This window comes from Cheilinus undulatus, linkage group 16, assembly GCF_018320785.1.
Source record: "Cheilinus undulatus linkage group 16, ASM1832078v1, whole genome shotgun sequence".
In the NCBI taxonomy this organism is placed as follows: domain Eukaryota; kingdom Metazoa; phylum Chordata; class Actinopteri; order Labriformes; family Labridae; genus Cheilinus; species Cheilinus undulatus.
The window spans coordinates 42,918,903-42,946,445 of NC_054880.1; the positions used below are offsets into that span (position 1 = coordinate 42,918,903).

General features: G+C 40.7%; 1 protein-coding gene across 1 annotated transcript in view; it reads right to left on the bottom strand.

Moving 5' to 3' along the window:
• csmd2 (CUB and Sushi multiple domains 2) overlaps nt 1-27,543 on the bottom strand; it is a 443,344-nt gene that overhangs the window by 285,274 nt on the left and 130,527 nt on the right. Inside the window, exons 4-5 of the mRNA XM_041809040.1 lie at nt 18,847-19,041; nt 11,589-11,796 (exon numbers count right to left, since the gene is read on the bottom strand). Coding sequence (XP_041664974.1) covers nt 11,589-11,796; nt 18,847-19,041 — 403 coding nt within the window. The remainder of the gene's footprint in view (nt 1-11,588; nt 11,797-18,846; nt 19,042-27,543) is intronic.

Below are 27,543 nucleotides of genomic sequence, written 5' to 3' on the forward strand. Positions count from 1 at the left end.
TATAGGACAGAGTCCAAACTATGAAATTAAAAGTCAAAATTGTAAAATATAAAGACAAATTATGAGGTAAAAAGTCACATTAACAAGACAAAAGTTATGATTATGAGATAAAAAGTCATAACCATGGGATAATTAAAGGCAAAATATGAGGTAAAAATGTCGCATTTCAAGATAAAAAGTAAAAATGAGATCAAAAGTCATAATTAGGAGATTAAAAGTCAAAATCCTGAGATCAAAATAAATAACAAGACTAAGTCATAAATATCAGATCAAAAGTCATAATTATGAGTTAGAAATTAGAAAATGATGAAATAAAGAGTCCAAACTATGAGACTAGAAGACAAATTATGTGGTAAAAAGTCAAATTTATGAAATCAAAAGTCACAATTATGAGATAAAAAAGTCATCTCATAATTTAGAAGTAGGATTATTTTTTATTTGTAGAATTGCCTAACTTTCACTTTTTTTTTTATTGGCTGAAGCGGGCTTCATATGGCTGTGAGTTCATTTACTTCACAAAAAAAAAAAACCTCTTTGAAATGCGTTTCAGGTCCTGTGGGTATGTAATGAACACAATCATGTTGTTTTGAAATGATACATTGTTATTTCTCGTTCCAGGCTCCCACAGTCAGATGCAATGGCTTAGCCTTGAATGTGCATACTTGTCCTCCCTACCCTGCTTTTATAATCTTGTTGCTGTATTGAGTGCACTCTACCACAGACCACTGAGCTCTCTGTGCTTTTAGCTGACTGATTTCATATGGTGCTTTCTTTCAAAGACCCCCGTCTCCACTTCGCCTTTATGCTGCTCCATTTTGGTTAACTTGCAGTGTTGCAAAGCTCCGTGTTGTCCACATCCACGTAAAGATCAAGGCTGAAGGTACACAGATCCAGCAGAAAACACTGAGGTTGACCATGCAAGGCACTCAAAACCAATCCCCATAGAGCTAGCATTCACACTGCAACAGAAACCTCTCAAGCAGGCTTCTACTGGCAGCTCTTGACCTGGGAAGGAAATCAAGGACTCAAAGAGCGCTGTAGGATAAGCATAAGTAGAGCCATATAGAACAACCTAAGTTCAACTATTATTCGAACAAACATAACCTGATTTCTGACTGCTGAGGTCATTGACCTGTTTCACAAAGTCTGCCTTAATATAAATAACGACATCTAACTGAGGACACAGCTGGCATTTTATAAAGAAGAGGACAATTCAATTCCCTTGCTCCAGAGTCCTCAAGGGCAGAATTAATAGTTTAGGGGATTATCACTCAAGAGAAAACAGCCACAGAACAGTTGGCTGAGGGGATTATTCACATATATTTTCTAATTTTCTTAAAATGTCATAAAATACAAGCTACAGAGATACAGACGTGACTTATGTGTCAAAGTTCTACCATAAGGGGATGATTATTTTTATTTTTGCTAAAAATGAAGCACTTTAAAAAGCTCCAATTTGCAGGCCCGGGGGGTTAAAGTGCAGAACTTAAAATGTGTCTCTGTGTACAAATCATAAGCCATGAGTGCATCTGTGAGACTGTTAGAGGCGACAGATTGGATCCCACTGGTGCAGTGCTTAGTAAACACAACTAAAGAGGCACCCAGTCACGGCACCATGATGTGGGCCATTACCTCTAACCTCTGCATGTACTCGCCTCTCACTGGGCTGTGGGGGGAGATAACACATGGCTAGACTTGCTTGCAAAGACACACTGCTTTCCGGGCTGCTCGCCTCTGGGGACTTCCTTTATGGCTTGGACTAAATAATGCCTCGCAAATGGCAACACCTGCTGTTTATTAACATAAGACAGATGATCAATGACGGTTAATGACATGTAATTATTACCTGGAGTGAAAACACTAGTCTGCTTGAAAGGTTGATAGAACACTTTAGAGAGCTTGGGCCTGTATTCTCTAACTCCACGTCCCTCCTCCTCTCCAGATCTTAGCTTGAGAAATGTGACAGAGGGAGTAACAAAGTGAGTAGAGCTGGGGTGAGCCACTCTGCAGCAGGCACCAGGTGTTGGAGATAATGTTCAGCTGGAGCATTTCTTGGCGGGTGGCACAAAGTTCATCATAACTGAAGTTTTGATCGATGGCACGTTGCAGATTGAGCCCTCAACCAAGTGCTGTTGTTAATAAATCCTGACTCAAACAAACACAGTCTAAGGGCCTTGGTGGAAGGACTGGATAGACAGCTATTGATCAACCAGGCACATGCCGATAAGCCAAACTATGCTTTCAAGCGTGAATGGCTGGCACTGCAGAAATGAAGGAGGAAGTGAAGAATGGGAGAACAAGCTTTAAAGATAGCAGAGGTGGCTGTTTTGATAACCTTTGGAAGTTTTGGGATTTTTTTTCAAATCTTGCTGATACAGCTCACCAAAAACACTTTTTCAAAAATATTGCAATACTGTGGAGAAGTCCACTTTGAAAAGTCTTCCTAAAGCTTCATTCTCTCACCCTCTTCAGTGCAAACAACTGCAATCATGGGGAAGAATGCTGACTTGACTGCTGCCCAGAAAACATTCATTCATTCATTCATTCATTCATCCATTCATCAATCATTAACACACTTCATAAGGAGGGTAAGCCACAGAAGGTCATTGCTGAAAGGGTAGGCTAATCTCCGAGCAAATCAAAGCTTATTGATAAAAAGTTGACTCTAAGGTGGTGCACAAGCAACAGGCAGGAGTTCCCATCAATTATCTAGACCAGTGGTTCTCAGCTGGTAGGTCAGTACCCAAAAGTGGGTCACAGAGGTGTCTCCAGTGGGTCGTGAATGTGTGCCTTGGAAAAAAAAATGTGGCACAAAATCTATGATGTATGGCAACTCTAGGTGGACAAACATCCATTCATTCACTGTGATGAAGAGTAAATTTAGGTTCTTTTCACCGGATCTCAACTTTCTTATGTTACTGAAACTGTTTTTTTCCAAGATAAGGATATTATTTCTTGTGAAATTACCAAAATTTCCCGGCAAATGAAAGAAAACATACACTATATTGCCAAAAGTATTCACTCACCCATCCAAATAATTGAAAGCAGGTGTTCCAATCACTTCCATGGCCACGTGTGTATAATATCAAGCACCTAGGCATGCAGACTGAGCTGGGCTTGGCCCCTTAGTTCCAGTGAAAGAAACTCTGAATGCTTCAGCATACCACGAAACTTTGGACAATTCCATGCTCCCAACTTTGTGGGAACAGTTTGGAGATGGCCCCTTCCTGTTCCAACATGACTGTGCACCAGTGCACAAAGCAAGGTCCATAAAGACATGGATGAGAGAGTTTGGTGTGGATGAACTTGACTTGCCTGCACAGAGTCCTGACCTCAACCAGATAGAACATCTTTGGGATGAATTAGAGCGGAGACTGAGAGCCAGGCCTTCTCTTCCAATGTCAGTGTGTGACCTCACAAATGTGCACAAATGGTCAAAAATTCCCATAAACACACTCCCAAACCTTGTGGAGAGCCTTCCCAAAAAAGTTGAAGCTGTTATTGTTGCAAAAGTCATATTAAACCCTATGGATTAAGAATGGGATGTCACATAAGTTCATATGCGAGTCAAGGCAGGTGAGCAAATACTTTTGACAATATAGTGTAATGTACGCATGCATGCCCTTCTCTAACAATGTGCTTTTTAAACATTTAGTCATGTTTTGTTGCATCCAAAGTCTAAATTGTGGAATATTTTATTGAATAAACTGAAGGTTTTAAGTTTTGAGTTTGGGTCTCGACTTCTCACAAAGAGGGGGTGGTGGGTCCTGCTGTCCAACCAGTTGAGAGCCACTGAACTATACCCTTAATTCAAGTCCGGGTTGGGACCCAAAGTTGGGTCACGGGAGATATTTTTTGAATTCTCAAAATGTATTTGCTACAGTATTCAGTGTGACTTTTATTTCTGCAGTACACATTACAGCCACATGGGGGCTCTACCCTCCTAAGACTAACCCTCTCAACCATAATTAAACACAAAATAAGGCTCCACCAGCCACTGGATAGCAAAAGAGCTAAAGTCTTAGTTATGGATGCTTGGCTCATATAAAAGAAGTATATTTTCCAGACCAGACAACTACTGAAGGCCCAAGGGGTCAAGCATTTGAAGAAAGCCTGTAATGGAGGTGAAGTGGCTTCTTCCTGCCTTATGAACAGAAAGCGCCAGGCCAGGACCAGACTGAGTCTGGAATTAACTTAATTAAAGCTAGCACCAGCCATCAGTGGAAAACAGTTGTTGGGTTGCAATGGCTTGAATCTTTTAAAAAGTGGGTCTCCAGAAAAAAAGTTTGGGCAACACTGATCTAGAACATGGCGCTCCGCCATAGTCTAATTTGCCCCACCCCAACAGAGTGCGCAAACACACTGCACTGTGTGACTGAGCTTCACACACTCAAGCTACAGGAGATGAAGCCTTGAAGCATTTCAGGTGACCTTTTATATATCCAAGTAGGATCTGTTAATCCGTATGGATTTAGGCTGCACAGCTCGGCACTTCAATGCAGGGGTTTTCAAATGGTGTGGCAGTGCACACTGGTGAGCCTTGAGCCATATCTTAGTGTGCCATAGCAATTTTAAAACCATACATAATTAGAGCAAGTGTACAATAAGTTAAGTTCAGTCAGGACCACATCGTCAAGAAACATACATGATTTGCTGCCGTAGTTTTTCTTTATCAGTTGTTGTAAATTTGCACTTTTTGCTGTTATTCAGATGTGGCTTTTCAAGGAAGGAGGAGCTGGGGTGGAGGGTGGGGGGGGGGTGTAAAAAGTGGTTTGCAGAGGGAGCAGCAAAGCATAGCCAGGTTAGAGCATTTTAAAAATGGCAGCATGAGTGCGATTAAAAGCAAATCAGCTGGCCATCAGGGCTTGTGTGAGATCAGCTGATTTCAATTATACAGCAGTGCTGGACTGAGTGGCCTGCCTAAAGTACCACTATAGCCTCATTTTACAATAAAATATTCTAATAGGCAATTTTAAATAGATATGGATTAGGTCTGCCTTGAAATTTTGTCTTTACCTTAGGTGTGCTTTGGGCAAAAAAAAAAAAAAGGTTGAAAACCACTTCCTTAATGTAAAAGTTAAGATGCTAGCAAGCGTGTGATTGATAAGACTGAGCTTCAGTCAGATTTTTCATTTCACAGGAAATAATAACAGTATTTATAGCAGATATAAAACATGGTAAAAACTCTTTGCACCTACCAATAAAGCAGAGAGGTAAAAAGGCAGTCAGGTAAAAGATTTTCCGTTCTAGCTGGGTATAAAAAGTCTCTGATTTTAGTTGTTCGTCAGATAACGCATAATTCCCTCAGGAGTTGGAGGGAATACAGCCGCTATAAATGTCTCAGTTGCTGTGATTTGATTTATTCCTCAGTTAAATGGACTAGGGAGGATGACCAGAGTGTTAATAATGACAAATTATTTCTGTCTACATTGTAAACTTAACAGAAATTAAGTGAACAGAATTCTTAAGAGGATGGGCATGTCTGTATTAAAACTCCTGATATGTGCTTTGTAATACTCTAATATTTTGGGAGAGTTTTTTTGAATCATGGATTTAGGGAAGTTCTTTTTTTTTATTGGGATTACCGGAAAAATGAACTTTTCCATGATATTCTAATGTACTGGGATGCACTTGTACATTATAGCCATCGAGCCAATAATCCAACAGGTCTGACAGTCATATGTAAGGTGGAGGATAAAGTGCTAGAAAGGTCTACAGGGTCTGTGGTGTAAGACGACAGAGAAAGGACATTTTACAAGAAAAACAGGGATCTAGATCCAGCAAGATGAGATGATGTGATACATGCAACAGGAATATAAATCCTATAAATCCCCTCACAGCAGGATCTAGGAACTGTAGTTGTTGTTGTTTGTTTGTTTTCTGTCATCATCTTTTCTTGGCGTGCGTCGGGGCTTCATTACCATCCCTCACATCAGCAAGAAACTTCCATATCAGCCAATATTTAACCATATGCTTCTTCTATTGTAAAGCTGAGAGAAGTACAGCTTTAGATACCGATAGCACACATAGCTAGGAAGATATGTATGAGTCAACAGCAGTGAAGTCAAAAGCAAAACTTTCCACACAGCACTGATATATTTGGCTGCATCTCACAATCTAGAATCTATAAAACTTTACTGTACACAAAGCACACAGTTTTCACTTTGGTAAGATTACTTTTTTGAAGAATTTACTGCAGGTTTTACGATGGGAGCACCACTTACAGAAAATGACTATAGAATGTATAATGAAAGACTTCAGACTTTCATTAGACAATCAGAGCAAACTATCCACTCAGATGCTTTATGGCCCCTGCTAGAGAGAGAGCGAGACTGAAAACAAAAAGAGAGAAAGCAAACGCAAGAGTGGGGCCATCCTGAACGTGACCGGCGTACTGATGCTGCGCTGAATTACCAGTACAGCTGCAAACATTTCCTCTGCTCGATTACTCTGAGCTGACAGAATCAGGCTGTAACATGCAATACCGTAAGGATGCATTCAACATCCAATAAGAACGTAAGCACATTTCACTGTCACACAGTGGCCATTGCAAAAACACAAGTACGCAAAGTGCCGATGCATAAATTGCCAATACTCTGAATAGAAAATTTCTAAAAATAACTGCCTTGCAGCTCAAGCGTGCAATAGATGATGCGGTGAAGCAGGGGACCGCAGGGATCACTCATGGTGCTGCAAGGCAACAATAGATCACTTCTATGCATGCTCTCACTGTTTGATAGTAGCTGGTATGATTACCAATAGATTTTTACTAATGCTGTCAATAGATTAAAAAAATTAATCAAGTCGATCACATCACTATACTGTGATTAATCATGATTAATTACAGCATTTCTTTAGTTTTATTAATTTTTAGATTTTTTAACGTTCTTATTATCAATTGTTTATTTTCATTTTTTTAAACTTTATGTACAGTGCTTTTTACTAAAAAATGTTTTATTATTATTGTTATTATTTTATATAAATGAACATTTAAAATACTACCATTTACTTGTATTTTTGGTTGAGATAAATTAGTACAGGTATGGAGTTTAAATGAAGAAATATTAAACAAACTAGAGTTTTTAAAGTGATTTGTGGTTTGTAAATCAGAGTGTCTTAAGTCACTGAGCAATAATAATATCTATAAACTGCAGACGAGCCCAGCAGACAAACACATCAGGTAGAAAATACCTTCTGCTGTAAAGTGAATGATCAGGTGTGCTGTTACCCCGAGGTAGCTGAAGTCGCTGACTGAAGTCCAGTGGTCTGTCATCAGTGTAATAAATGTAGCTCGGGCCAGCTGCTCCACTTTAGTTGCCTTTTTAGCTGTCATACGGTTCACGGATTCTTGTGGCAGTAGTTCTCTGTGGTACGGGTCATCCAAGGCACCTGGATGATGTCTTGAAGCCCCTTGTCGTCAACGATGTCCATGGTCTGCAGTCTCTGGCGACCCATTAGCAATCGCATTAGTTAGCTTAGATGTTGTAGTTTTAGGGACAACTCTGGGTCTGCTGGACTGCACCTGTGTATGTTGACGTCACGGCTTGGTTCTGTGTTGTTGTTAGCGTCTTTGCTAACATTAGCAACATTAGCTCTCATTGCTTCATTGTCCTTAAGACTCGTTGTGCCTCGGTGTTAAGACAGTTCATCACTGCAGTATGTACACACAACTATTGTTTCATCCAGACTTCCATCAGGCAGCTTTTTAAATCCAAATTTGCAGTGAAGCAGACCTGGGTCTGTCTCCTCACTCATCACTGCTGGCTGCGTTCGACCTGCCTTTAACCCTTTCACCCCAGGGATGTAAACATCCACGCAGGAGGACTACGGGAGGAAGTTGTGGTCAAACGTAGTCATATGATTAAATTGTGTGTGTGTGTGTGTGTGTGTGTGTGTATATATATATGTTTATCTATTTATTTATTTATTTTTTACGCGTTAAGCTTTTCAGATTAATCGGGAGCGTTAACGCGTTCATTTTAACAGGCCTAATTTTTTTAAAGTATGGTGGTATGCATGCACACAGATAAACAAATCCAACGTTAAAACATTGAAAGTAAAATCTCGTGAGCCTCAGCATGGAAAAACACCTTCATGAATCACTTTCAAAGCACAGAATGAAAAGTTGAGTCATTAATCCCACAAAAAATGAAACACATGAATTTCTATCTTCCATTGGAAACTAGAGAAAACAGCCCCTGGACTTAAAAAGTAGTTTGGAAAACCATTCACTGACTCTCAGGTGAGTCAGCCTAACAGCCAATCAATATAGATCTAGAGTTCAGTACTTTCTCCCAACTATTCTTTTTCTCTACACATGCCTTCTCTTTAAATGAGGACAAGATGACATATCTTAGGACTACCAAGAAAATCCCAGTGCTCGATAAATGTCAGCGTCTCAGGTCTATGGGGTAAAGGGTTAAAAGAGACGAGAGAGGATGGGAGGCAGCCCAGAGGGATCTGAACTCATCGGGCTCTCAGATCTCTCAACAGGAGGAGGTAAGTTGCATTTACCAGGGGAGCTTTGCATTGTCAGCTGGGTCTGTGTGAAAAGAGAAGAAAGATCGCCCTCATGGGAAATGGAGTTTGCAAAAGTTAGCAGGAAACAAAATGTAGACTTTGTTATGGAACGCTTTTTGTAAAATCACTGAACAGGGATGCACTATTTTTTTTTTTTCTTCTGCAGAATGTACAACAAAAAGAGAAGTGCCAAAACTCAGAGCTAAACAGCAACCATTCCAAGGTGGTGCAAGAGTTGTCTCCAGGATCTCAAGAGAGCGCTATTGGTAGATAAAAACACACCAAAAAAAAAAAAAAAAAAAAAAAAGCCAAAGAAGATCACAAGTCAAACAGCTGTGGGATCCATTTAGCAAAACATTGCAACGTGACTGCTGGGCATTATTCACATTCCCTCAAAGTGTATGGTGATGGAGAGGAAAGTCAATATGGATGCAAACAGTGTAAGGGTGAGTAATTTCTTCTCCCGGGCAAAAGCAATACCAAACAAGTCCTGAATGGAGGTTGAATCTAGTGGCCTTTTTTACCACATCTTCCCACTGTGATATCCAATCCCCACGCACATCTCAGCTGCAAGTCTCCAAGGCTGTCTTCTCACGTTGCCTCTCCAGAATACTAAGTCTGCTGATCAACCCTCTGCATGGCAGGGTAAACATGAACCTGTGAGCAAGACTGGATTTATACTTGCGATGCAGCTTGTGATGGTTGTTGGTGATCTTTATTCTTTTGATCTCCAAACACACACAACAAGAAAGCAGGGAGCACGCAAACTTGACCTGCTTTCGTTTGAGCTGTTGTGAATCGATCAGGGAAGTGGGGTTTTGACCCTGATCCCTGGCCTCTCTTTTCCTATTGGACCACTCATCCTGTCCATCGGGCATCAATCAATACAGCTGCTACAACTCCCCGCCGTCTGCATTAAGTAGCCACTGGGCTGGTAGGATGCCAATAATGTTCTCACTCAGTATCTATAAGTTTAGAAATGATTCTATTTTTGATGTTTGTTGAGCACACAAGGATAAATACTTGCAAACTCAGTTTAACATAGGAGAAACAGACCCAGAGGTTAGGTATCAGGACTTAAGGTGGGAAGACAAAGAATAAAACATGCATCCAGATTTAAGATGCATGCCTCATTTTATAGATGAAAAGGCACACGTCAGCTTTGGGGGTGGGACACAGGGCTTTAAATTTGCCTTAACCTATCTCTGTAAAAGAAAAAAAACCTAATTATATCACATTCCAGTCCAATTATCCATTATTGTGAAAGAGAAGGAGACAGCACAGTCTAGCAGCCAAACTGAGTTGATGGTTCACTGAGCCATGCACTGAAAAGATGTGTGCTTTAGGTCAGCACCATCGTAGCGCTCTGCCTGACCTCTCTAATTATCCACCAGCTGGGAGGTCAGGTGCCCTCCAGCCATCCATCTAGTTCCTCACTTCCACATGCATCTTCTCCTCCAAAGGTCCTGCCCTCCTTTCCACTGCTCTCCTCTGATGTCTGCTGATTCTTACTGTTTGACCCTGTCACTCCCCTTGTCTGTCCTTTCTCCTCCCTGCAAGATCTGAAATTATAGATACCCAGCTACTTTCAGACCTCAAAGATAATGCATTGGAAAAGGGGCTGTTTGTTTTTTTGTGTTTTGGAGAAAACAGCTTAAAGTCAACGCTAAAGCCAAACTAAATAAAACTACAGCCAGCATGACATGAAAAAATAAAACAAACGAGGCAAGCCAGCATGTCTGCAATGTGTCCTCTGTCCCCTGCATTGCATTTCCTTGCAATGTGCATGATCAACTGTGACTTTCACTCTGCATTGCCTGCCAATAGCCCTTTTTCCCTTTTTTCTTTTTTTTTTTCCAGGCACTTACTTTGCACTGTTCTCACTTGTACTTGAAGACAGTGCAGCCATGCTGCAGGTGCACCATCGTTGGCGCCCCGGGCAACAATTGCTACAAAGACGACAGACTCAGTAGAGATTTAAGCGCTCCACATGACAACAAAGCGCAAATCAAAGCCTGGGACAAGGAGCTGATGACAAATCGTAAAATGTGCTGGAGGAGCACAGTCAAGGCTGCTGGCTGTGGGAGTCTTGGAAGCAATCAAGTCTCTGTTGGCAAAGCAGAAATTCAAAGAGACTGTATAATACCAAGCAATACGACACAATTCTCAATTTTAAGACTGGTCGGACTCAATAGAAATCTTCTTGATGTCTTAGCTCTAGACGAAACTAATAAAGCTTACCAAGTTTCCAGGGCCATCAAACCTGATGTACCAAAGTCATATCCACTTGATGCGTGAATATTTTTGTCTAATGTTAGCCATGTTAGAAAGAAAATGGCAGAGAGAGTGTGAAAGAGCACACCTGTTTGCACAGGTTCTAAAAGCACCAGCACAAATATACAAATGTGTGGCTGAAAAGTGTGATTACTTATGTGCACATGAATCTGTGCCCATATGGGCTCGGCTGTGTGTGAGCGCATGTGACTGAGGGTGAAACAACACTATACTGCTGGTGGTGGTAATCGAGCCCACTAATTACTTCCTGAGCTGAGAGAGTTGTCAGAGAGAGGAGGAGCTGCCACAGATGGTGAGAGACCCACACTGACACCAGGATATCCTACCTCTTCATCATTAGAGCTGAGCATGTGTGTCAGTGTGAGACGGCGTTATTGATAGAACGGGTGAGAATGTGAGACCAAGATGAAGTGATCAAATTACCCTTTAAAAACCACAGACGGAGAGATACTCCTAGAAAGAGAAGATTCAATAAACTCTGATCAAATGCATACAGTTATTACCCTCTCTGTACATCTGAATTTCAAACACTTTTCAAGAAGCGCTCATTATTTCATAACTGCGATGTTTCAATCCACTCCAAAAACATCCCAAACATCTGGCTCCACTGGACCGACCCAGCACCCATCCACTCCCATCCATACTTCATCCAGATCTTTCCTTCATGTGCTCAAGTGCCTGTGGGCAGGTGGTGCACCAGCAGGCTCCTCTTCCCTTCCTCTCCCTAGCTGAGCTCACTCTCCAGACAAAAACGCTGCAGGCTGAGTACTCACCACTGTGAAGAGCCCTCAGTGCCGCTGACCTCCAGCAGGTCATAGTCATCCTCCAGCTGAAAGTCAGAGAAAACCAGGGCAATGGTGTCTCCCGGCTCGGCCAGCACAGTCCAGGTGCAGTCGGCGTTGTTGTTGTACTCAGCCGGGTAATTGGGAGTGGTGATGACTCCGCTCTGGCCCCGCAGTGTCCCACCACACCCATCATCTGCTGCAGGAAGCACAGGGAAGAGAATGTTGTTAGAATCTCAGAAAAAGGCATACCATTTAAAAAAAAGCTTTTGTGCTGCAAGGATGATTACATGTGCACACAGATATGGATACATGATGTTTAAAAGTTAAATCTTCACAGCTGGTTCTGTTGCAAAAATTCACAAAAATCCACCATTTTCCATAATTTCAAGAGAGAAAATACATTTCATAGGAACAGGCAAAAATCTCATCTGTTGCCATTTTTGCATGTCTAAAACCCCCTCTGTGTTAGCCTTGAACAGAATGAGCTGTTTCTGTGTCTGTGGGTCCTGATCAGTTGGGGGTCTGCCTCTTGAAAGAATTGTGGACAGGTCAGGGGCACACAATTTTGTTGGAAAAGCTTTATAAGAGTACCAGGTTCACTGAAAATGGGATTCAAAGGCATCAATAGCATCAATGGGAAGGCACAACAGGGAGCTTCTGGAAGAAAATAAAGTAAGAGGCAAAGATTTATGAACCTGCTTGCACACATGCATGTTGTTGATGAGCATTTGTTTAAATACAGTGCTTAACAAATGTATTAGATCACCTGTCATATTTGTCTCAGAGACCATCCAGCATCATGAAGTGCTTTAGTGTGGACTCTTTCATTTTCAGTCAGCTCTCCACATTTTATCATTTCGAACAGAATGAGGAATTTCAAACTGAATTCACCCAAATTTGAGCCGGCTCACTGGGCTTCTCTGAGAAGTCAGAAATGAATCAAGCATAACATTCAACCACTAAAACTTATTTTTCTGTTCAGAAATGCAAGTAAATAACTATAATTTGACATATTAATCAAGAAATATTAATGTGCTTTACTATTTTTTTCAGTTTTTTGTAAATCAGTAAATTTGAAAGTTCATGGATAACAATAATAATTTTATTTTAGCATTAAAAATATCATTTGGGTTAAAGAGCTTCTACATATTGGTGTGTTACCATTGCAGAAATATAAAAAATGATTTTGGTAATTACCAATGCTGTTAATTTAGGAGAGCTGTGGCATAAACCTTACTTTGGGTGGTGGTTCAATAAATTTTAAATTTTAAATTTTACTGCTGCAGTGGGTCTTTTGGTTCTTCTTTGCTGCTATAAAAACAGTAGCTCATGTATGCAGGGTTTTCAGGCAGTGAAGAAGAATTGATTTCCAGTTTACATTTAGCTTGCATACAAAGCAAAATACAAAGTTAACCAAACTGGATTGGATCAGAGGATTAAACTCATGTACTCGCCGATACCAATACCTGCATTTCAAGCAGTATCAGAATTGGAGGAACACTCATTTCAAGAGAGCAAATACATTTCATAGGAACGGACGACAAAGGTCATTACCTAAATGTGTAACTAAAGCAAAAACCTAATAACAAAAACTGAGCTTAACCACTGCCAGGCTACTAAATTGCTTTAAAAAACACAGCGTAGTGGCAGAGATGCTGATATACTGATGGCTGATCGTCATGACAAGTAAGATGTTATATAGCAAGAAAAGTCTGAGCTCAATAGAAAGTGCCAGTAACCTCTTGTGCATTTTAGTATTAACTCAAAAAACATATTTGTTTTGTTTTCTCTCCTCTCAAATCATCTTTCTGCCATTGGACTGAGGGGCAGATTTTCAAATTAATGAAAATATGCTGCGAGTTCCAGCATATTGTTCCTTTGTCTGCTGTTATTTGCCACAGGCCAAGCAGACACCAGTCATATCATTGAAAAACCCCCACAGTGTTGTCACAGTCAGAGAGCAGGGCGGAGTGTGTGATGCAACCTAATGCAACATAGAAAGGGGAGGGAGAGATTAAACTCTGATTAATTCAGATTTGTGTTAATCAAAGCATCTCTTCCCTCCTCAACACTGCTTTAAGAAGACCATTAAATAACAAAGCATGCATTTAATGTGTTGCCAGGATAATTCCCCTGCCCAGAGTCTGATATGTTCATTATAGCTCTGAAAATGCGTCATCATGAGGAACTAGCATCTACTGGGCTTTATCTTATGCATGCACAAACCATTTTGACACATAGTGTAGATGTCCTCCTATTTTCTGCCTGCTGTGCACTTGCATTGTTTAAATAGCAAACATACCTTTTGCATCCATATGTGTGTTTGTCTTAAACTGAAAAAGGGACAGGCACACTGCAGGGAGGGTTCCTATCTTAGGACACAAAAATCAACTGTGCTTTAGCCCACCTAAAACTTGGTCTGAAGTCTAGAGACTGTGTTGCATGATGAGATTTTGGAGGATGCACTGGAAAGATATCAGTGCCTTTGCAAGCTTTTAATGAGACAGAGGGCTGAGAATGGAAACTTTAGTTTGTTCCTGACTGTTTTAAAGCCCTCCTTCATGCCGTCTTGCTGGAGTGGGTGTTCTAATTTGTACGGTTCATCTTTTTGTAGCATGAAAGAAAGTGGTCAGTCATAAACTCTATATACCTTGTCGAGGTCATTTTCACACCTTCAGGTGTCTAAAATTGATTTCAGTGATCCAGAGAGCCCTGAGACACAATAACATCCACACGTTTAATTGAAAAACAAAAAACTGAATGTTTATGACACTATAATCCAATTTGCATAATAATTTGGAAAGGTGTATTTTCTGTGTAGTTTCTGTGTTTCTCACTGGCGAATCCATCTTGCAAAGCTCCCACCTGAACCGTTTGGGACCGGTTAGAAAGTGACAGGACCAATCAGTGTCGAGGGGCAGTACTTTCTGGCGCGGCGGAGGCGTAAGCAAGCAGCAACAAGAGGCCGGTGTAATTTTCTTTTCAAAAATGACAAAAGTGATGTACTGACATGTCTACAGTCGCCATGGTTCGCGTTATTCCTCAGTAGCTGTGCATGCGCACCTTGGTCACGGCTATGTCACGTGTTTTGATGCTCTAATTTGCCCGTAAAGATGTGACACACAGAACGTTCATCCAATCACACTCTGAGTTTTTTCCAAAGCCTCTGCCCTTTCCCAAACATTTAGTATTGAAGGTTTTCCAGATGGATGTGTGAAACAAATCCATCCGGCGTGTCAGGTTAGGGTCTAGCAGAAAAAGTGTAATATTTTAGACTATCGATATTTTCTAACACCTGTACCGATCATGCTTCAGAGATAATTTAAAATTCTCCAAAAAATGTTCCATAGTGCCCTGTGAGTGTTCTGTAAAGGAGAGAAGTTTGAAGATCAGTCTAAATCTCATGCATGATGACATGCATGCTCAATTCTCTGACAAGCATTTAGGTGACACTGGTTTGATTCATGTGACTCCAAAAACACACCCATGTATCATCAAGTCACTTGGTCCAGCCTCTTCATGCTCTGTGCCTGGCTTTGCACCTGAATTGCTGTCAAGATAGCAAAATACGTATGTGTGCGCAACAAATCACGCCATGCATCTTAGACAAAGCACTTTCAGCTATGTAAATGATCCCATCGACTAGGCTGTGTGATCTCTCCAGTATGTAGTTACAACAGAGAATACACAACGCTTCCATGATCTCATGTTGTATCACGTGCGCTCATCTGTGTCAGGGAGGTGTGGGACTCATTAGCACACGTGTGCAATGTTTCAAAGAAAAGGTGGAGGAGCTCTGAGTCATGGGGGCCTTGTCTATCATCCATCCCACCTGTCACCACTGCAACCCCCCTAAGGGAGGGCAAGGGAGTGTACGGACGAGCGGAAACTTGTGAGGTGTGAACTTGAATAGGAGGGAAAACCACGACAGAAGGGCGTGAAGAAGATGAGGAGGATGACAGGTGACAAGCGAGGATGGGAGGGAGAAAAAGTGCAGAGGGAGGGTGGACAATAAAGAAAGAGAGAGATGGCAACAGGGTGACAGGTGATTGTTGCAGTGGGAGTGACAGGAAGTAGACGGCAGACAGAAGAAAGGATGAGGAAGTGCATTGATATTCCGTGCAAGACGGTTTCTTCACACTTGAAGGGAAGTCTCTGACTCTAAACTCTCCCCTTCACCTTGACTCTCACCATCACTCTCTCCTTTTTTGCGGCTGCTACTGGCAGATGCAAGCGCTCAACAACAACGGAAAACTAAAAATGGTCCTGAATGAAACCTAATACTGCTGAACAGCTCAATACATGAGGTGTGCAGAAGCTTATTACATTTTTCCTCATTCAATTGCAGATGTCAAGATGTTTCCCATGGTTGAACAGTGCATGTTTTCAGGCTGTCACTTAGGATGTCATGGTTTCCCATTAAATTTAGAGTGTCATGGTAACCAAGAAATGGCACATGCATGCATGCTATAAATATGTTCAAGCTCAATATAAGCCCAAAATGCACACAAATGCAAATGCAACTATATTTTTATACAGACAAATGTGATGAGATACTTTTAAAATTGATATCCACACACCAAAGATAGAGCAAGATTTGTGTGTAATGCTTTGGGTTTGAGCAGTGACATTAGACCTTGTCAAAAGTAAACCTTTTTCCACAGAGATATGCAGCCGCTAAACTATGAAAGAGAAAAAGGATGGCGTAGACTGTGAACAGATTTAGGCAGAGAGAGAGTGTCAGAAAGTGAACCGAAGAGTGATGTTAAATGAAGTATCCTCAGGAGATTATGGCTGGAGAACAAATTGATGAGCATAGGACAGGGAATGTAAAACATTATCTGTGCCATCAATGGCTGGCTATCATCTATGGCCCGACAGCGCTGGCACGTTTGCCCTCTCCTCAGTCCAGAACGGTGACCGTGCCAAATGTTCTCCCCCACTCCAACAGTACAGCTATAGTGCTGCTTTTACACATATGGACAGCCTCTATAATTGGAGTGTCTAACAATACTTATGAAAGAGCACTCAGGTGTGCACGCTGACTTTTATGTGGCACTAGGAGACCTCAATTAATTCGCAGGGGAAATTGCCAGTTTCTAAAACTTGTTGGCGTGTAATTTCTGCTGAAAAGGTAGGATAATCACATCCTTTAGTGCTTGAGCAATTTTTCAGGAGCTGGGCGGGCATGGAGGAAGAGAGTGAAAGAGAGAGCTTGGGTCCAAACTGAAAATTGTTGGTGAATTATGGCGCAAAGAGAGAGAGAGAAGGGGTGACACAAACTGTAAGAAAACGTGAGGCACACACACAAAATGTGGAGTACAGCCTGGTGCATGTGCCTGGGTTTTTGTGGACTGTGCTGGCGCGTGGTGCCCAGCCATGTGTGCTCCTATGTGGGCTTCCTGACTCCCGGCCTGGTTACAGATGGCACAGTGTCTCAGTGTCCTGCTCAGCAGGCACACTGACACAAGCCATTGGTCACATGAACACACACAGGCACAGCAAATGGCCACATAAACTAAATATGAATGTCATTCATTTTAGCTAAGTAAGAATTCACTTTCAAACAGAGCATATTTCATGTACAAAGGCATCACAAAGGCCTACAGTGATTTATTTTTCTAGAAGTGTGTCAGGATAGGTCAGAGAATGCAGGTGTCGCTGCCGCGGGGGTGCTTGCTAACAGTGAGGGGAGGACAACTGGCACAAGCACCTGACTGGGAGCTAACACATGAGGTCCTGTCATGGTAAATAAGATATCAGCGTAACCACAGAAACGCCTGTCAGGTCATGTAGGGGCGTAAGTAATTTATGGGGAGTGTGTACAGGCCCTAGGTTAGGTTTTTTTTATCAATTGGAGTGTAAAAAACTATAAAATAAATGTGCATTTGAAAAAAAGGTCAGTGTTGTCATCTTTAGCATTGCATGTTTTAAAGGAGAGACTAATATAAATATTATTTTAGGTTTAATGTTTTAGTTGTGAGTCACATTTAAGATGGGGGAATGTCTAAGGTGAATCTTTACAACATTCTAACCAAGGTCAAGGTCTAATACCTAGACCAGTGGTTCTCAAATGGTGTGTCTCGAGCCAAGTCTTGGAATATGCACAACCATACATAATTACTACAACTACACAATAACCTAAGTTCAGTCAGAACCACACATGATGTGTGGTTATAAATAGTTTTTCTGTATTAGCAGTTATGATGCTGATAAAGTCAGAGGTAGAATAAAGGAAGAGCTGGGGTGGAGGAAGGCTGTAAAAAGACGCTTGTGCAGCAAAGCATAGCCAGACAAAAGCAGTTTAAATATGGCAGTATGAGAGCTATTTGCTATATCGTACTTGGAATGAACTTGCTTGCCATCAGCTGATGAGGTAACCTTGCAAAGCAGATGGATTCGCCCGTTTCTGTGTTTCTCACTGGCGAGTCCATCTTGCAACGCCCCCATCTGAACAGTTCGGGACCGGTTAGAAAGTGTCAGGTCCAATCAGGAGTAAGAAGTAGTACGTTTGGGCAAGACAGAGTTGTGACGTAAGCAAGTAGTGACAAGCGGCCGGTACAATTGTGGGGGATGACATTAGCGTGGATTCTGCTAAAAAGGCAGTGTTATCAGAACGTGACGACATTTCTTTGTTAAAAGAAGAACAAAGAACAGCGTTGGAGTATAAGGAGTTTACTGCTTGATAGCGGCACATTTCAATAATGCAGACAGAACGTTCATCCAATCACCCTCAGAGTGTTTTTTTTTTAAGCCTCTGCCCTTTCCTAAACACCGTCTATGGAAGGTTTACCAGATGGATGTGTGAAACACATCCATCTGGCGTGTCAGTTTACTGATGAGGGCTTGTGTGAGATCATCTGATCTCAATTATATGGCAGTTCTTGATTCCATGGCCTGCATGAACAGATGCTAGACTCTTGATTTACTGTAACATGTAAGAGGCTATTGGTCTGGTGTGCTTTGAAATGTTGGCTTCATCTTAGCTATGCCTTTGGCAAGAAAAAATTGAAAACCACTGACCTGCACCATAAGAGGCATAGATATGAATGACAAATAAAAACTCTGAGTTTACAAATTCTCCTGTTATGATGTTAACATATTTTAAACTATCACTAGCAAAGCAAAAGTATGGTTGTTGGTTCACCAGGGTTATACATCTTCTAAAAAGCTTAATTAAGATGCATTCAATGAGAGCAAACACACTTTAAAATAACTTTTCTGTCATTTATCGAGCATTACCTACCTCTGCAGTAGGGAAGCGGAAAATCCCAGGCAGCGGTACCCGCTGAAGTGGCGAGGCAGGACAGGGTGGTGTGACCCTCCAGCACATAGCCCGGGCTGCAGCTGTAGCGGATTTTGTCCCCGATGTTGAATGTGGACCCCTGCTGGTGACCGTTGAGTAGCTGTCCAGGATTACCACATGTGTAGCTGGGCAGAGCTGAAGAGGGAGGAGAGAGAAGGATGTAATAGCATTCCTGACCAAGGCAATGACTTACTGAATAATGCATTAATACAGCAATTTTTCTGGTTAGAAAAACAATGCTGATCCTTGAACAGTAATGAGTTATGGTAACCCCGAATCCAAGGAGAGCAAAATAAAACATAAATTTTATCTCTAAAGTACATTTAAATTTCAGTTTTTTCACCCTTAGAATTAAATGTTATGATCTGAGTCCATCCATCACTAATGGATTCCGTGTTTATCATCATCGCTTGTCCAGTCATGCACTTGCATGCAAATAAGTGAGCCCAGTATTGACAGAACCTTGTCTAATTGTGTGTTATTATGCAAATCAAGTTCATGGAAGGTTCAGCCAATCTCTTGCTCCTGAACCTCTTGTTTCAGTGTTGCTGTCAAAGACACAATTGTAGCTTCTATTTCCCCTCATGATATATAGTATAATGGCTAAATATACAGCAAATTGGCTAAAATACAGACATGTCATGTGGAGATGCTTCTGATCTCGCTGCATCTCAAACAATAAATCCCTCAAGTAGGAATAAAGCTGCCAGAGCCGAACATGCATTATAGATGGACACGCAGAGATTCACACAAACATGTGTGCACATGGCCATCCAGCTTACAGTCTCAGTCACACTCTCCCACACAGTGGGGGAGCTGGCCAGCACATGTGCTGGACTTTGGATGAAACTCAGTCTCTCCACAGGAACCGGACTGGACTGGCCCGCAGGGATGCAAAATGGATCATATACAACAACACAGTTTTCATGGGCCTCATAAGCATGCTTGCTTTTCTATCTCAAGCTTCAAAACATCTTGAATCCATTTCCAATGACAGTCAGGCCGCTTTGGCTGCACAAACAACATTCATCTGTATAAGTCCACTTCCATTTTCAGGTTTAAAAATGCATTGATATATATATATATATATATATAGATAGATAGATAGATAGATAGATAGATAGATAGATATAATAGGATCAATGCTCTACCTATACTAGAGCAGGCCCATTCAGCTAAGTTGGAATGGTGGACACTTCCTGAAAAAGCATTCATATAAAGAGCCTGAGGCATGACGCCCCCTTCCTAATTTTTATCTAATTTTTTGGTCACACTGAAACCTTTCAGAACTTTAGGCCCTTTGTGAAAAAGCCAACCCCCCGCTTAACCGACTCACTGGTTGTTCCGCTCTTGGTGGCAACAATTGCAAGTTAACATTTGTGATAACTGGCTATGAGTCTTTTGCATCACAATGTAGGCATTTTGGCCCACTCTTCTTTGCAGAATTGTTTTAATTGGAGGGTTTTTCAGCAGGCTTTGGCTACCAGTTACATGCTTTTGCATTGCATAATAGTGACAAAAACACAGAGGCTGTCAAATGTTAGATAGTGTGTAAATTTGAAGCAGCATTGTTTTGTGGTATCCTGGCACGCGGTATGAATTTTTTTCACACATCCATCTGGTAAACCACTCACAGACAGTGTTTGGAAAAGGGCAGAGCCTTTGAAAAACTCCATTAGGAACTACATAACGCGTACCATGGCGACTGTAGACATGTCAATACATGACTTTTGTCGTTAATAAAACAAATCACTGCTGTTCTTGTAACAGAGAGATGTTGTCAAGTTCTAATAAAACTGGCACTTTAGCAGCATCCACGCTATTCTCTCCCGCCATTATTGCACCAACCTCTTGTTGCTGCTTGCTTACGTCATGTTTCCGCCGTGAAGACATTAGCGTGGATGCTGCTAAAGCGCCAGTTTTATCAGAACTTGATGACATTTCTTCGTAAAGAATAAAAAACAAAGAACAGTAGTGAGTTGTTTTCTTTTCAAAAATGACAAAAGTCATGTACTGACATGTCTATAGTCACCGTGGTTCGTGTTATGCAGCCCTCCATGGAGTTTAGCGGCGTACCTCAGTTTGGGGCTACTACGTCACGTGTTTTGTTGCTCTGATTGGCCCGTAAAGATGCAACAGACAGAACATTCATCCAATCACCCACCAAGATTTTTTTCAAAGGCTCTGCCCTCTTCCAAACGCAGCCTATGAGAGATTTACCAGATGGATGTGTGAAGCAAATCCATCTGGCATGTTAGGTTATAAAGCCTGCTGTTCTGTTGGTAACTGTGCTATTAGTTCACTATTGTTTAAATTCAGGTTACAGTGGGTAATAGTGGCAGAGGACTCTTTAGGTTAAAAACTTAGTCCCTCTACACGATATTTAGATTTTTACACATTCATTTTTCTTCTTTATATATTTTAAAGCAATATGTATCATCCGTGTCCTGGTTTAAACCACATAGAAGCACAAAGTATCTTCAATTCAGAACTTTGCATCAGCACAGCAGAAAAAAAACCAGCAAAACAAGTCAGTGAAATCTTTGGTTGTTACTTGCATCATTTTTCTGCTTTTCTGAAAGGGGTCTGAAGGGATACAGTCAGCCGTAGCTCACTTACGGCTGAAGACCACAGCTGCTTGTTGCACTTGTAAGTACAAGCTGATCAGTGATGACAGCAGGTGTTTCCATCGTCTGTTGAAGGTAGAACACCTGCTCACACATCAAAGATTCTTCCCTAAATGACTCAGAGCTGATTTATCTTTCAGAGTTATTGGTTAGTGTTTTGGTTTCCTCCCTCTGCTGTTCTGTGGTGACAGACAGACTTGTCATTTTTAGGCTCCACTGTGCCATAGCCTTCATTTTGACCAGCCGAGGCCCTCTTATTACAGCTCCCCTTCCATCATGACTAGATTTGCATAAACACAAGGACTCTGTCTGCTTAGCATATTAGCTGCTGGGAGGCAGGATTCGGTGCTTTTCATGGCCACAGGGGGCCGTGGCGACATGCAGGTAGCTGTTTCACCCCTGTGGCTGTGGCCATGTGTGGTTGGATTAACATGCCTCTTGTGTCACTAAAGTTTTAAGGCATGAATGGAGGTCAGTGTAAACAGAAGGTAAAAAGGTTGATGTTAAGGAGAATATATATTTGACTTGCAGGTGCAGCTGACAATATAAACACTGAATGCTTCTTCTTTCAGTGCTATGGTGCCAGAGCTATGATGCTGGCTCCCAGATTACTGGCATACCCAAACGGAATCGGGCCACTATTGATCAGAAAGGACAAGTGCCACACACATAATTCCTCACATAATAATCTGTAGTTCAGAGGTTCTCAAAAGGTGTGACAAGGCCTACAAGTGTGCTTTGAGACAAGTCTAGGTTTGCCTTGGAAATTTGTACAACAGTACGTTTTTACTACAACTTTATGGAAAGTACTGTAACCAGGCCTGCCCACAGAATTAGCTGAGCCCCTGAAAACCCAATGGATGAGCCCTCCCCAGTGGGGATTTATTGATGATATCAGTGCATGAGTGCTGGATCAGTAGCATTGGTGCTAGCATCCTGTTTCAGGTTTCGGGTTTCATGCTACTTTTAACCAATTTAACCACTTTTACTGCCAATTTCTGCCAATTCCTTTGACACCTTTTACCCATATTTGCTGCTTTTTGCCATTTTTGCCATTTCTTTCATCACATGCAACCCATTTCTGTCCCTTTGTTCCACTTTTTCGTTGATTGGAGCCCGTTTTCATCTCTTATCTTTGCCATTTTTAACCTTTTTTTTTTATACCCTAATCTTCCACAAGCCAAATCGCTACTTTTATCCCAATTTAGCCACATTTTTAAAATCATTTCAAATCCATTTTGCCATTGTTCGGCCACTTGCTTTAATCACTTTCAGCCCATTTTTTCCACTTTTTGGCAATTTATGCCTTTGTTTGGCCACTTTTTGACCAATTTTGCCACTTTTTGAAAAAATCCCTTTTGACCTATTTTTACCATCATGTAGCCCACTTTTTAATCACTTTTAACCCATTTTTGTCGCATCTTTGCACGTTTTTTACCATTGTTTGGCCACATTTTGAGGACTTTTGCCACATCAACCCATTTTTACCAATTTTCAAAACCCAGAACTACCAAAACAGAAATAAGCCAAAAACACACCAGCTGTGTCCAACACACGTCAGAATGATCACCCCCATTATTTTCTTTGAACAAGCCCACACCAGCAGCAGTCAGACACCCATGGATGTGCCTCGCCATGGCACTTTAGGCCACTGCTATAATCAAAATCCCTCTCGGCTGCCGTAGTAGCAGCTCTGTTTGAGGCAGTTTAGGGCACAGAAAAAAGACAGTTAGGGCCATCTTTTGTCCAAGGTGTAGACTAGAAAGCATGTCAGCTGCTGGTGGAATACCACTTTTTTCACTCATCTTGTGAGACGGCGAGGCGATCTATGGTATCAAGTGCCTGGCCATGCAATGCAGTGGCTGGTGGGTAGTTAAACCGTTAATGCGCTGCTGTCAGTTTAAGGGCAGCAATCGAAGCGCATGAAATGAGCTCGTCCAGCGCCGGAGTGTGTCAGATTTACAAAGGGCTGCCTCCTACATGAGCCTAGATTGAATATATCCATGATCTTTTACCCCACAGGCAGTTTAATACCAGGACGCCATCAGTCATTAAATGCAGTGATGTCAAGAACAAAAGTAAGACAAAATATGTATGTCGTTGAAATGGGGATGCATCAAGACTTAGTTTTAGGTCAGATCAGCTAAGAATATAAATTGAACTGCGTGAATGAAAGAGTTGTCAATGCTGTTGAAAATGTGTTGAGCATTTTAATTAAGTGATCTATTTTCATATTCTATTGTTATATCTATTTTCATTATCACTTTATTACCAGGCTACTACACTTCAGAACAAACATTGCTAAATTGCTATTGAAGTAAACGTTTTGAAATTGATGTGACGGTCAATTGTTAGGAGTTTAAACGGCTACAAGGCTCCTTCAGAATATATTGCACTTTATCACATCACAAAGTAGACATGGTGGTGTCTCAGACCTTTGCTTGAGGAAGTTTTGTTAAACACGACCTCACTGAATTATTTATGAAGACCTCAGGTTGATAGTCTCAGCCTAGTGAAGCATGTTGTAACAACAAGTAACAGCAGATGGGAGTAGTTATGGCACGTTTGCATTAATGTCTACACTAAAATATGAAAAACTCCTCAGAAAGAGAGAATTTGATACAAATGTCTGGGTCCTGATACATTCCTACCTCATTCAAAGGTCTGATACCTCCTGGCAGAATTTTGTGTTAAAAGAAGTGCTGTTGCTAGACTAAAAAATCAATCAGAGCATTTAAAAAAAAACATTTTAAGTGTGTTTTTGTTTTTAGATTTTTAGAGGTTCTATGTAAAGCACACTGAAAGTACTGATCTGAGTCCTTATTGATACCACTATCAATACTTTCTGTAGTTTGGTGAAAAGACAAAATAAAGGCAATTTTTTTCTTCTTTTTTTTTTTTTTTTTTTATTGTTTTATTGACAATCCGGGTCAAACATTGATAACATACAATATTTGAATGTCCTTGACAAAAAAAGCTCTTCCAACACCAACATTTTCAATTGACATTACCTTTTTGGTCTCAGAAAAGAAATTAATATCCAGGTAAGTAGCAAATGTGAGCAAAATATAAAATGATGACAAGACAAATTAAAGATATTCCTCTATTTGGCCAAATACAGAGTTAGAGGTGCACATCTATGTAGAATTGCAGTTGTGCAGTCATTTCCTCCATAATTTACACATTTTTCAGTCTTTTAGTCCATTCTTGCTCCGTGGGAGGTAGATTTTACATCCAAAAGATGGTTATCATTTTTCTAGCAACCAAAAGTAATACTTTTAAGATGTGTAACTTATCACCACACAGTATAAATTTTGGTTTGCATTCCAACATGTAATTTAATGGATTCAAAGGTAAGTCTATGCCTAAAATAACTATTATCTTATTTCTAATATCATCCCAAAATTTCTGCAGTATTGGACAGTCCCAAAAAATATGGGTGTGATCCCCTGTCATGCCACAGCCTCTCCAGCATCCATCAAACCTAGACAATACTTGAGGAGTCCTGAAGTACCTGATTTTAACCTTCCAATTAAATTCTCTCCACATTGGACTGTTTGTGATCTTATGACTACTTAGGTGGCTTTCCTCCCACTCATCATCCTCCATTATGACATTAGCTTCCAACTCCCATTTTTCTTTAACATAGAAAGTGTCTCCTGAATTAGCTTCTTGAAGAATTTTATAGATATTAGAAATATATCTTTTATCACTTGATTTTCCTTCAGTTAGGTTAATAAAATATTGTTCCACCCCTGTTGGAGGTCTCTTAATTAGTTCCCACTCTCTGTGAGTTGTTGTATAGTGCCTTATTGGAAAGTACCTGAAAAGGTCTTTACAGGGTAGCCCAAAGCATTGCTGTAGCTGTGTGAATGATTTCAAGCTGTCCCTTCCTATCAGTTGATTAATAGTGACTAGGCCTGATTTAGCCCTCCTTTCAAAGCCTATATCACACGCTGATGGGTAACAGTCAGTATTACATGCTATAGGTATGGCTCTTGATGTTGAGGTAGGTCCTGTTCCTTTTCAGCGAACATTTTTCCAGACATTTAATGTATTTTGTATCCAGTGGTTTTGGACGTTCATTATTTTTTCCGTGTGCTTTACTAAGAAATATTACTGATTGGAGAGGGCTGTCTTGGATTGAGTTTTGTTCAATCTGTATCCAACCTATCTCCAAATCATTTTTAATCCAGTGCACCAAAATATGCAGTTGGGCCGCGAAATAGTACTTTTAAAAATCTGGCAGGCTAGGGCGACCCTTTTCTTTGGTTAAAAGGAGGGTTTTGAGTCACACAAGGGCAAATATTTAATCTGCAAGTGTTCTCAGCTGAGTAGAGCGATTGAGTTAAAAAGCTATGATTCAGTCTGTCACATCTATTGTATATCCCTAAAATATAAACACATATTCACACTGTATTTATTGACATTTCTCATCAAAAACTACATGCTCCCATTTTTATGTGACATTTGATCACATCATAATATATAGAATACAGTCATCTAATTTACAGAGCTTACCTGAATGCATCATATTTTCTGTCTTCAGCTTGTAAAGTTCACTAATTAACTTCAGTTTTGCTGATGCCTACTCTGGATTACTATTGTTGACAAACAGGACTGTCTCAAAGTTTTGGAGCACTTTTCAGCATTTATCTGAGCAGCTGAAGAAGGAAACTGTCCTGGAGCATCTGAAGAGAGTGGTATGACCATGGCTGTGTCTGAAATCACTCACTATTCACTATATAGTGAATACACCATTTTGTAGTGGTGTCCGTATTCTGAGTTTGCACAGTTATTCACTATATAGTGCACTCATTCTATCCCACAATGCATTCTGAAAAGGAGTGAACAACCAGTGCTCACTAGCCCAGCAATATTTACCATAATGCATAGTGGTTGCTGCTCTAAAACATGACGGACGAATGAGAGGAGCACAGGAACACCTATAAAAATTTAATTTAATACGTTTTTGTTTGTTGGCTTCAACCAAATCTGTAAAAAAAAATGTTAAGAATTTAAAATGGAGTAACGCTGAGGATTACAAGACATGAGACCATCATCTTTATGACAAAATAAGTAACCTTACACATGACACTATTATACTATAAAGACACAAGCTTTTTTATCTAAGTATTTTTATTTTCTGGGGGAAATGCATCACATTTAGTGTCAGTTTTCAGGGAAATTCTACCCTTAGTTTCGATCCTCAGCCATTGTCTTTGAAATCTACGAGCAGTTGTTAAAAGTTTTAATTGTGAGACGACGTCATTGCCCGGGGCCGGAGTGGTTTTCAGAATTACTTTTGTGTTTTGCTGTTGAGTCCACTATATGCTGCTCACTATAGTAGATAGGGAGTAGGGCATGAGCGAGTGGTTTCAGACACAGCCCATGGCTTGATCCGGTGTTGTTATTAGCATCTTTGCTAACACTAGCAAAGATGTGCTTTTCCTGAAGGAGGAACTTAAGACTCGTTGTGCTTCAGTGTAAAGACAGTTCATCACGGCAGCATGTACCCACAGTTTTTGTTTTATCTTAACCCTTTACCTACTCAGTCTAAAAATGGCCATTTGGACATATTTTGTTATTCTGGCTGTAAAATAGTCAGGAAATGCCCTAAGTCTGAGAGCTTTGGTCTCTCTTCCCAGGAGTACTTGAACTTGACTTTTCAACATCTGGTTAATGATTATTACACATTATATGGAATTATCAGCAGTTTAAAAGAAGAAAAATACAAAAACTGATTTGTTTTTCATGACTTTTATGAGAAGAAATGTTGTTATTGCTCATGAAGTTTTGATATGTCATTTGAAATGTGAACCTATACATGTTTAGAACAATCAGCAGTCATTTTCTGAGTCTAGGACTCTGGGTGTGCAAAACACAGTGCAAAAGATAACTATATACATAGGCGACAATTAGTGAAAATAAAGGTGGAAAAATGTATTCTCAACATTCTCAAGTAACATATTGTTATTGAACATGATAGACACGCACAAATGCCACTAAC